The sequence below is a fragment of the Sinocyclocheilus rhinocerous genome, unplaced genomic scaffold, assembly GCF_001515625.1.
Source record: "Sinocyclocheilus rhinocerous isolate Xijiao unplaced genomic scaffold, SAMN03320098_v1.1 scaffold1252, whole genome shotgun sequence".
NCBI classification, from domain to species: Eukaryota; Metazoa; Chordata; class Actinopteri; order Cypriniformes; family Cyprinidae; genus Sinocyclocheilus; species Sinocyclocheilus rhinocerous.
Window position 1 is genome coordinate 118,746 of NW_015640452.1, and position 12,347 is coordinate 131,092.

Here is a 12,347-nt window from a genome sequence, read left to right on the forward strand (position 1 = left end):
AACTATTTCCCTGTTGACACTGTAAAGCTGCTTTGACACAACCAGTATTGTATAAAGCGCTATACAAATAAAGGTGACTTGACTTTTTTTTAAGCCTTTTTGTCCACTGACAACAGAAGGATGCAGGATTTAAAATGTTTTGACACTGACTTTGTACCAATGGGACCGGAGGAGATTCTAAGGAACTACTGTGGTGGCTTCTGCCGTTTTTCTGAGAAATCACTCTTGAAGACTTGAGGTTTTGATGCCAGAAGATAGACTTTATTATCAGAGATAACGAAGCCGAGAAACTCTGCAGAGAACCTGTTAAGTCTGTGTCTGCACACTCTTTATATAGGTTTCCATGTCATTCAGGCCACTATGGCTAGTCTATATCTCCTCACGTCAGCATAATACAAAGTTCATCACATCACATCACGTCTCAGTTCATCACATGTCGGCACAAGATCATCACATGTTCTCTCTCAATAGCAGCTCATCATATCTGAGCAAACACAGCCAAACACATGGCTATAATAGTAGAATAACTCATATGTATACGGTTATATTCACATTGATTATATTATATGGTTATATTCACATTGATTATACTTGATTAATACACATCTTGATCAATACAAATCTTCTACATACCCACCTTTGAGACGTACTAAGTCTCACCTTCACTTGTCTTTACCTAGAGTGCAATTTCATAATTCAGTCTCATCAGTTATCACCAGGGGTGTGAAGTAACGAATTACAAATACTCACGTTACAGTAATTAAGTAGTTTTTATCAGTAATTGTACTTTTTTGAATAGTTCAAAAATTGTGTACTTTTACTTTTACTTGAGTACATTTTAAGTGATGTATCGGTACTTTTACGCCGCTATTTTCCTCCGTTTGTTGGATAGATAGATAGTGATAGGTCTCGTGACTTTCCTCAAATCAAATTGTGCATAGAAAACTTTAACCGCCAACTGTTTATCATGGCTGCTGGAAGCGCATTCTTCAAGCATCAAATTCAGTCGCATCTTCCTCTAACTTAATGTGTTATGGTAAATTTCGGATTTTTGCTTACTAAATGATTTGTATATATGCTTGCCTATCTACACGGCCTGAAATCTGGTGTGAGGTTGCGGGTATTGCATACAGTGTTAACTCCCGCAAGTGCCAAGTTCGGTAAATTCCCACTCACTTATGAGACGCGCGATCTGCGCTGCCTCGTCTCTCTCTCGCGTGCGTTCTGCAGCGGTCACTTGGATAAGTCGTTGTTGCTTGTGGAACTTGTTGACTTTTGATGAGTTTGAGCGAGTGATGCGCGCTGTGAAAAAGTGTGTTGGAAACACAAATTGAGGACCAAATCTGCACCTTATTGATGACCCGTGGCGTTAATATACTGCATCTGTGCCAGCGCGTGATGTAATAAAACTGCAGCTAGTTAATAAACGTGTTTTTTTTAATCCATTTTATACAATCCGCCTTCATTTAGCAAGTGCACTCGCGCATAAACAATTTTCAAGTTCAACACTTTTTGTTCCGTTCAGTTGTGTCAATTGCGGTGTACAGTGTTTATTATGAGGGGGTAGAATCCACAGCTCAGTACTCACTACTCAATACTCATGAGTACTTTTAAATAGGCTACTCTTTTACTCTTACTCAGTAGTTTTTTTGGACAAGTACTTTTACTCTACTCACACTACATTTTTTGGAAGGTAATGGTACTTTTACTTGAGTATATTTTTTCAGTACTCTTTCCACCACTGGTTATCACTACCTAGAGACTAAGTTAAGTCACTCAGCTTCATTACCAATGACCAGATTATGCAACAGCACTCTGGTGGAGCAGCAGGACCAAAACTCTATCCCCCACATTTGACTTCAGGAGGAAGTAAAAAAGATCCTGTCTCCCTAACCCTTTCAAATATCAAAAAGTTCTTTCATGACACAACTTTACATGTCTTCTTCACCCTCTGTCTTTCCTTCTTGCTTTCTCCATTATTGTCTGCTTCAAGTTTCCTTCTCTTTCCACTTCCTCTTTTTCATTTGTTGGACCACATCTGCTCCATATTATTTCGATCATCTCGTTAGCCGTCCCATCAATCACTCCATCTTCACCAGGGTGACTCTTTGCGAGTCGTTGCAATGGTCTTTCTCTCGTTGGCAAGGGAGAGTCGTTACTAGCACACCCTTAATCCCTCACTTCATGCTGTGTTGGGTTGTTGAAGCTGGTTGGCATATTTTAAGGTGAGAGATGTGGACCCAGGTGTCACTCTGCAACCATTTTACTGATCAACGTAAGACACTTCCTTGAGATCATAACTGCACACTCACTGGTTCTTATTGGTGGAACAGACCATTCCTTTGCCTTGATAGAACTGCTGTCACCTGTAAATGGAAACCTTCAGAGTTTTTTGTTAGTGATATCAAACATGCTCATTTGCTCATCTGGCCAGTCGTCCTTCTTGGTGTAACCTGTGGAAATTTCATGTGGGCTGAGGGCTGTCCTGGCCCCTTTTTGGGCTCTTACACATCCATTGCTATCAATACAATGAGCAGGGATAATACCCATTTTCTATAATACAGAATTTGGTTTTATTAAATTATTTGAATCCTTACTACTTTTTAATTAATTTAAAATTTATTCTCAACAATTTGCTAATTCAGTTATCTCTTTGTTTTATAATCTGAGTCCCACTGTCACTGGATAATTTCTTAGGCCTATCTTGCTCAGTAGCAGAGGCCTTTTAACCTGGAAAACACTCAACCCACGTTGTTCATGTTAACAGTCAGAAAGACAATATTTTATACTTTTGACACAGAATCTGCTCCAGCATGATATGCTGAAAAGAAAGTTAGATGTGAGGTGGACAGAGCAAGATTGCTTTGCCTTCCCATGTAATACGCTGCACAAGTGTGGCACTGTGTTTCTTTTTGCCACAACAATAACTTGGGTACTGACCAGGAAACTTAACCAAATTCATTCATGGTCATTATTTTACTGGGAATAATCTGCCCTGTGGGCCCACAAATAAAAATTTGCATACAGCTGTTTTGGCAAAATTATTTATTTGCCTCAGTGTCTCGTCAGACACCCTCTTTCACTCCATATAACACCATCATTCACACTTTTTCACATCCTTTCACCCCCCTCAAAGGCCTGGTGTTGTGGTGTAAGATCTCCATTGTTTCTCAGTCTGGTTTTTGATTGATCCTGCCACAGTTTTGCATTTCAGGATGTTCTCTACACCCTAAGGAAAAGTCTCAAGTGAAAGATTCACCTTTTCCTGCATTAAGTCTAACTTCTTCACCCTAACAGAGAGGTATCCATAGGACTTTGCGCGCTTACCTATACTTTATCTGTTCAACGTTTACATTATCCTCAAGGCCCACTTAACAGTAAACACAGACCACTGCAATATATATCTGCTTTATGTTTACGATAATACTTACCTGTTAGGGCCAGACTCCTGGGCCCGGGGTAGAGCTCAAGGCTTGGAATCAGGAATAGATTCCTTTAAGGGAATACGACCAAGAGCCTAGAATCATACTAGTCTTGGCCTGTCACACGGGGGCTACCGCACGTTTCTCTTTGTATGTGCTTAAGGAACTGTCTCAACAGACCCCTAGTAGCAACACCCTGTTAAAGCAGGTATCCAGAGGATACATAGGAGGAGCGGTGCCCAAGGCGGAACCGGGGTTTTAAACCACTCAAAAAGAGCACGAAGTCGTTGCGCGTAGCTCTTACCATGCAGGATTTTAGAAAAGTGGGCAAAGCATAACATGCACACTTACCACTTATGTGGATTTTAGAAAAGTGGGCAAAGCATAACGTGCACACACTTGAATACCGTTCTAGGGGTTCTCGTGGCACCCTGAAAGAGCAGCCCATAGATAGAAATAGCGCATCCCAAAAACGCTATGTCTACGGCTATAATGCTGGAGTGGCTAGCAGTAAATCTGTAGCTGAGGGAGCAAACATCCAGCTCTAAATCGAGAGGGAGCTCAACCTACAGCATGTTCCAATGGTGGAACAGCTAGCAATTATTCAACTGAGGGAGCAACACACCCAGTTCTCAATCCGAGAAGGGGGCTCGACCTGCAGCATGTTCCAAAGCTGGAACAGCTAGCAATAATTTACTTAGCTGTGGGAACAACACACCTAGTTCTCAATCCGAGAAGGGGGCTCGACCTACAGCATGTTCCAAAGCTACGGGTCACGACGAGGCGTTCCCCATAGCGACCCCTAGAGGACGCAGTTCGAAGTTCCCATGAAAGGGAACTGCTTACCTTTTTAGTGGCCACTGTTTGTGTTGTTCGTCCAGTAAGCCCAAAGTGGCCTCTTGCTCCTTTCCAATCCTGTTCGTGATGCCAATTTGCAGAGGTGGGGGACTCGAGTCTGACTCGAGTCGAAAATTTAAGGACTTGTGACTTGCTTGACTAAATAAAGAAAATGACTTGACTTGACTTGGACTTGAGATCCAGTGACTTGAGACTTGACTTGATTTGACCTTCATGACTTGGCAGGTCTTGAATTTATTACAACTTTAATTATTGAGGTGAGCCACTGACTTGACTTGCTTGATTTGTTTGTACTGTGACTTGAGACTTGCTTGAGACTTGATGGTAGGGACTTGAGACTTGCTTGAGACTTGAACATGTGTGACTTGCCCCCACCTCTGCCAATTTGTGGTGGCTTCCGCTGTTTTTCTGAGAAATCACTCTTGAAGACTTGAGGTTTTGATGCCAGAAGATAGACTTTATTATCAGAGATAACGAAGCCGAGAAACTCCGCAGAGAACCTGTTAAGTCTGTCTGCACACTCTTTATATAGGTTTCCATAAACAATACATATCATTCAGGCCACTATGGCTAGTCTATATCTCCTCACGTCAGCATAATACAAAGAGGTCTCAGTTCATCACATGTTCTCTCTCAATAGCAGCTCATCATATCCGAGCACACACAGCCAAACACATGGCCTATAATAGTAGAATAACTCATATATGTATACGGTTATATTCACATTGATTATACTTGATTAATACACATCTTGATCAATAAAAATCTTCTACACTACTTTGTTAACAGTCAGTTGCCAGTCAGCCGGTCATTATATGCTCCACATACAGACCCACCTGGGCTTTGTTCTGCGATAATAACTGGATGACTGTACATGATCCCTACTCACCAAATAAATAATAATTATGTAAATTAAATATTGAGTTTTGAAATAATTTTTATAATCTTACCTCTGTGTGATTTTAAAGCTTCTGCAAAGAAAAAACAGTCCACTATAACACAATGGATGGCATTATTGACCAATCAGATTCAAGTATTCCAGTAAAGAGTGTTATGACCAACCTTGACTAGGAGATCATTTCATCATGAGACACTCGCTGTTGTTGGTGTGAGGCTGTCTGGTAGGGTTGCATTGCATTGATAGTTCAGACTCAGTTTACACATTGTTTTTTTAGATAAAGATGTCAGAGAGGTCTTTAACAACAATCTCTGAAAAGAAGAAGAAAAAAAAGCTTTCTCATGTAGATCATAGGAAATGCCAGTGCACTGACCATGGCAGCTGTCTTTCAACAGCCCAAGCCAAGCAATTATTGGAGAAGTGTTATGCTGGACAGATTTGTCTGATGCATGGAACGATATATAAATATATGATTTCAGATTAAACAGATGAATGCTTTGAGGTGACATGAGTTCACCACTGAATTAAGAAAGGGAAAGGTTTACATCAACAAGAATCTCCCACAACACAAAGAAATTCCAGCACACCCAAAATAGTGGGTATTCAATGTCCCAATAGTTTCATTTAAATTAGATTTCCTGAGACTTTTATTTTAAGACCACTTAGTCTTATATTAACCCAATATCAATTAAGAACTACAATTAGGCATTTTAACTCATAATCTGTTTCTGAAATCTTTTTATGTACAATTCCTTATTGTGTGTTAGTGGGACTAGAGTGTCTAAATGAAAAATAAAGCCTAGAGTGTCTAAATGAAACAGATCAAATTAAGGAAGATATTCAGAAGTGCCTCAACATCTGAAGTCATTTGTGTGTAGAGCTCAGGTCTGAACTCAAACACTTCCCTTCCACTGACCTGGAGGACAGGAAAGCATTAGATGAGTGTCATTTAACAACAGATGACAGCATGAAAGAGTCTTGAAGAACCAGGACACAGTAAAACAACAGCAACCAGAGGATATGAGAGTATAAGCTTTACTGCCACCCTCTGGTCAAACCACAGCATCACCGTCAGAGGTGAAGGAGGAAGGGTTGCATTGCATTGATAGTTCAGACTCAGTTTACACATTGTTTTTTTAGATAAAGATGTCAGAGAGGTCTTTAACAACAATCTCTGAAAAGAAGAAGAAAAAAAACATTCAAGTATGTCATGGCAGGGTCTTTTGTAGAAATCTGCTCACTCTTGAAAAATGTCCTGCTCACAACCACACCAAAGCTTTGAAATATATAATCTTTTTTTTTATATATATACTAAAGTTGATAAACAATGAAAAACTATGGTAGAATATGAAGTATTATTATATAAGCAACTACTTCTTTCATAATTTGCTCAGTATCTTACTATAGGAAATGGTCCAGGGTTATGATGGGAAAAATCCCTCTGCCATACTTTATTAAGCTTCAGTGACAGAGAAGTTAGACCTTCTCAATACCTCTGTGTATTAAAGACTTTTTAGTCCAGCAGCTGGAACTATGTGACAGAATTTTTTTTTTTTTAGCTCAGACAGGGACTAAAAAGCCCTAGGTGATGGGGAAGGTCCTCAGGTCAATGGCCTTATAAAACTATAATTCACTGCAGCCACTGCAAAAAATGTCTGTCTACTTTTAAAATGATTTTTTATATATAACAGGAGAGGGCTTTGTATGTGATTTTTCAACTGGCACAATTTTCAAAAATGTTTTGGGGTTCTTTTATGGAACCCTCTTTAGGTGATTTATATGTGTGTATATATATATATAAAGAGTCTTGAAGAACCAGGACACAGTAAAACAACAGCAACCAGAGGATATGAGAGTATAAGCTTTACTGCCACCCTCTGGTCAAACCACAGCATCACCGTCAGAGGTGAAGGAGGATGAATATCAGTGTCATCATGATTTTTACTCACCCCAAGTGCTCTGCCAGCTTTGAAGTCAGCTTTCTTTCTGTCCACGTCCTGCTATGCTTTAGCCAGTGTCTCTTGCCTTTTTCTTTTCTTCAAGGCCAAGAATGTTTCCAGAGTACTTGAGAGTAATTTTCTATCAAATCCTCCAGTGAGATCTTGTCATTCTTCTCCTCCTTCTTCAGAACAAAGCCCACAGGAATAAAATCTGTCAGTATTTGCTGGTTACAGTAGCATCAAGAAAATACTTATTTACTGATTTACTTTTAAGATGAAAGAAAAATAGCCAAATGACATTAACGATAAAGATCACTATATTAGTCATTTAGCAGACGCTTTTATTCAAAGCGACTTACAAATGAGGACAATAGAAGCAATCAAAACTAACAAAAGAGCAACAATATGTAAGTGCAAATGACAAGTCTCGGTTAGCCTATATATGTGTGTGTGTGTTTATAATTGAACTGTAATTGAAGATGATAATAGTAATAGAGCAGCATATAGTGAGTGTAACATAGAGCTCAAGCTGCTTTAACTGACTTACTGCTGATGTCAAGTGTTGTTTACATTTAAATGAGCCTCAACATTCTATGTCAGTAACAGCAGTAACATTTTTTTATCCAAAGTTAAAGTTGCGGTTGTTGGACTCCTCGGTTTGGTTTTTCATGCATCGCTATGTGGTTGTTAGGATGTTTTGAGTGGCTGGTTGACATGCGGTTGTTTTAAACCAGGGGTGCCCAAACTCGGTCCTGGAGGGCCGGTGTCCTGCAGAATTTAGCTCCAACTTGCCTCAACACACCTGCCTTTAAGTTTCTAGTATGCCTAGTGAGAGCTTGATTATCTGGTTCAGGTGTGTTTAATTGGGGTTGGAGCTAAACTCTTATGGACACCGGCCCTCCAGGACCGAGTTTGGACACCCCTGTTTTAAACAGTTGAGTAGGTAGGTTAGGGTCCCTCACATGTGCATCAGTGATGCTGAGAGCTACGCCACTGGTACTTCACAACTACTGTAGGGTCACCCATAGAGGACAGGTCTCAGCTGAGATGCCAGACGAAGACAAACCACCTGATTCTGGACGGCAGCAGATTGACCTGATGTTCCTGGCAGAAGATCACAGAACAACATCAGAATTACCTGCATGAATCTTCATGCAACACAAACGAAAATGTTGCTTTTAAATCTAGGCACATGGTAACATAAATTACAGCGATTAGAGCAGTGAAGATTAAAATTAAAAACTAAATATGTTATAAAATTAAAACTAAACTAAAAAATACAATCACAGCATGAAAAATATCTAAAGAACATCAGAAGCTCAAAACTAACCCTGTGTTGTGGGTTTCCAGAGCATTGTTATGTGATTGATAGAGTGAAAAAATAATAAAAATTTAAATTTCACTCAAGTTGTCTTTTTTCTGAGTTTCATTTCTAAAGTCTGAAAAGTCAAAGATATTTTTTATCTTTGATTAATAGTCTTTATGCATCAAGACAAAAGGCAAGATATTATTCTGTTTGCCCTTAAAGGGATCGTTCACCCAACACAAAAGAAGATGTTTTGAAAAATGTGGTGGGGGGGTTCTGTCCATAGTGGACTAATTTGTGGTTTAATTGATTTTGACCATTGACTGTCATTGTAAAGAAAAAAGAAAAAAAATTCTAAACATCTTCTTTGTGTTCTGCAGAAGAAAGTAAATCATACAGGTTTGGAATGACATGACGGTGAGTAAATTATGACAGAATTGTAATTTTTGAAGTATCCCTTCAAGTCTGTGAGCTTGATTTCCTGAAGGCCAGTTTCAAAAGTGATCTGCTTTCAACTCTCAAACTGGATTCAACACTCAGTTTTGAACACAATACCAACCTGCAACCTTTTCAGGGTAAAGACCTACCAGTTATAAATAGACTGTCAAATGAAACATTTCACAATAAGGTCCTATTAGTTAACATTGGTGAATGCATTAACTAACAATAAGCAACACATTTGTTGTAGTATGTATTATTTTTTGTTGATGTAAGTTAATAAAAATACAGTGTTTACTGTTTGTTTATGTTAGCTCAGATCCATTAAATATTAACAGATACAGCTCTTGAATGGAACCTTTTTATAACATATTACAGAAAACATGTATCATCAGAATTTAGAGCATTACGTACCTGTTGTCAACTTACCTAATGTTACCTTACTGATGTCAACGGCTGCTACGGAATAACACCAGTGAGCAGCCATCTATGAGAGACAGAGAAAGACACTTTAGATATGGCTAGACTGTATATATAGCGTTCAAATGTTTGGGGCCAGTAGGATTATTTAATGTTTCTGACAGAGGTCTCTTATGCTTACAAAGACAGTTATTTGATCAAAAATAAAATTTTCAGCAGCCATTACTACAGTACAGTTGTGCTATTTCAATCACGCCAACCAAAATGGTACTCTTAGCCAGTACTGGCCTGAGTACTGAAACTGGACCAACACCACCGGCATTGGGCCACAATCACACTGACGAGTGGCCCAATGCCGGTGGTGTCGGCTCAGTTTCAGTACCCAGACTCAGGCCAGTACTGGCTAAGTGTTTCATTTCTTGTCGGTGTGATTGTGGCCCAATGCCGGCAGTTTTGGCAGCCGGACTCGGGCCAGTGTATTTGGGCCAATTCTGGGGCGTCATTCATCCCATGTCCATGCCGACTCTGGCAACCGCAGCCGGGCCGAGTTATTTCATCCGGCCTGCCGGATCTGGGCCATTATTGGGCCAAACCGTTTTGGTTACCTGAGCACATGATCACAAATGGAAATCACTTCCGTGAAGTGGCCATCGCATGTTCCCTTCGCTAACGGACTTCTGAAAGGGCCCTTCATGAAGGGATTAATTTGTTCACTATGAAATTCTTGTTTTCTACTAAATACATTAAGGAATGTTGAGTTACCTAACTTTCAGAAATAACTGTCGAATTACGTACAACGCTGCGGCGTATTCACGAAGACATTTCACAGAGCATGCTTACCAGAGATCTGTCTTAATATTGGGAGATGAAGTAGTACTTGGTAGAGGGTCTGTAGTACTTACCATTGGAAAAAGGTAACGGCTAACTTGAATCACGTGAGGCCCCTCAGCCAAATGGCCTGTGGTCTCCCTCCCTGCATACCGCCAAAGGCTGCTAGAAGCGAGACAGCTGGGGTGAAGCTGTGTCCCTTCTAGCTTTAAACTGCAGCGTTAGCTTTAGCCGTTATGCCTTTTTGGCTAAAGGTTGCAGGCTTGCCTTCCAGTGGCTTTGTTCTTACCAGCACGTAACTCTGTTCATACTTGCATTCGCTTCATTTGGAAAAGATTTTGGAAACATTATTCATGGTTGATGTTATTATCGGTTATATAGTTGCTGGATAGGAAAATGTAAAGTAGCTCACAGAGACTAACAGACACACTTTTAAACGCATTTTATTTCGTTTTAGAAACTAACTGATCCTGAATGTGTATCATTATATTGGATCCATGCATTGTCTTAAAGTGACCGCGCCTAATTTACTAGCTGCTGTCGGTGTCCTTAATGTTAATCCAAGAAAAGAAAAAAAAAAAATCACTCTGCTCTTGACTGAATAACTTCTGTAGTTTTAACAAGAATTAATGTATATTTAATTTATACAGTGAAGACTACGCAATGCTATTTTACATTTAACTTAAATCATTAATTTGTATCTTTGTTCTATTTATTTAATTGAACAATTTACACCATTTCAAACAGGGCCCACAGATACAAGCGGCACCGTGGCCCTGCATACCCCAGCTACGGCCCTGAAATCATTACCTGATATAGGACAATGAAGTCCACATCTAGACCAGACTAAGCATGTGTACTTTTATCGGAACATTCTTCAAATGTCAGATTTCTACTTTATCTTAAACCTACTCTCAATCAAGAGTTACAATTTAGCATTTAAACTCAAAGCCAGTATCTGATATCCTTTTATTTACAATTACTTGTGGTGTGTTGGTGGGAGGGCAGTTTAAAACAATTGAATACAAAAGGACAGACACGTTACTAGTTCATCTCACAACAAGCTCATCTTTCGGGCTCACACTTCCTGAAACCACTTCAAAAACCAAATCTGACTAGTAATGATGTCATCCAAATCTCTTTCTGTAAGGCCAGATGCCACATCTGCATCCGAGAGACTTCACATTCAGCACCTCAATCAGATCAACTGATTATTGAACACTTGAAATGTCAGCATCACACTTATTCACCTTGACATTCTGATCCTGATACAGGCATGCAGTTGGTTACAAGTTAAAAACTGAAATGATACCGATCAACTGAACCTTTGTTTTCATTAAAGCAAATGAAACGTCTTGAGTATTTATGCTGAATCAATTCATACGCATGTCCTTACAAAAATTATTTAATCAAATCTTTCAAAAGAGAATGCAGAAATATCAAATAATCAACAGCCTCATAAATATTTGGAGTATGTTCCTGCTGAAGAACCAAACCCTCACCTGACTGTGCTTTTGGGGTAGACTGCAATTTAAAAAAATGGAAAAAGGGCACAAAAAAAAAAATTACATCAGAGAGCGAACAAGAGCCACATCTACTCCAGTCTCTTCTGTAGCGTCCCAGGACATCAAGTGATGAGGGTGCATGTTGCAGGCAGAGCGGTTTCTGACATGGCAATTCTGGTGGTAGTTATTTGTGAAAATACTGTCATTCACATCAAGCCATGTGTAGTTCATGAATGATGCAACAGTCCCAGTCTTCACTCGTCCAGGTCCAGTGTGTTGAGCTCCTCCTCCAGTTCGTCTAGATCCTCCCCGGTGAAGAGGTTCTCATCTACTGGCACCGCCTCTGACTCCTCCTCATTGGTTTCTCCATCCTCCAGCGTCTGGTCCTGGCCAAGCTCTCCGTTCTCCACATCTCCGCCTGATGCCTCGCTCAATTTATTGTCTGTAGAGACAAAACCGAGGTCAGTGACGTCAGAAGGAAGCATGAAGAATCAGAATGACATTTATGGATAACTGTGACCTGATTGTGAGTTATTACACTCATTTAAAGTCCCCCTGTGGTGAAAATCAAGTTTTTTATGTTGTTTATTTGTCTATGTGGTGTTTTTAATAGGCTTTTAGACAAACCATGTGCCAATCCATTTATCAACACCATTGCGGAGTATTTTCTCCTTAAAACTGTAGTTTCCCAAAGGCAGTCACAGAAACGCAGTTTGAAACAGCCTTTTTTTT

General features: G+C 39.7%; 1 protein-coding gene and 2 long non-coding RNA genes across 4 annotated transcripts in view; all 3 read right to left on the bottom strand.

Annotated features, from left to right (window-relative positions):
• Window positions 1-4,624: 4,624 nt before the first annotated feature.
• Window positions 4,625-5,487, bottom strand: LOC107752918 (uncharacterized). The gene is made up of 3 exons (XR_001641407.1): window positions 5,343-5,487; window positions 5,231-5,251; window positions 4,625-4,709 (listed from the first exon to the last, which is right to left on the bottom strand). It is a non-coding gene; the product is annotated as an uncharacterized LOC107752918 (long non-coding RNA).
• A 787-nt stretch (window positions 5,488-6,274) lies between these two features.
• On the bottom strand, window positions 6,275-8,221 carry LOC107752919 (uncharacterized). The gene is made up of 3 exons (XR_001641408.1): window positions 8,081-8,221; window positions 7,128-7,300; window positions 6,275-6,352 (listed from the first exon to the last, which is right to left on the bottom strand). It is a non-coding gene; the product is annotated as an uncharacterized LOC107752919 (long non-coding RNA).
• A 2,821-nt stretch (window positions 8,222-11,042) lies between these two features.
• The window catches only part of LOC107752875 (zinc finger CCCH domain-containing protein 15-like), a 7,271-nt gene continuing 5,966 nt past the window's right edge, over window positions 11,043-12,347 (bottom strand). For both annotated transcript variants that reach the window (XM_016568945.1, XM_016568944.1), the window contains exon 10: window positions 11,043-12,057. In XM_016568945.1, coding sequence (XP_016424431.1) covers window positions 11,870-12,057 — 188 coding nt within the window. In that variant the 3' untranslated portion in view covers window positions 11,043-11,869. The remainder of the gene's footprint in view (window positions 12,058-12,347) is intronic.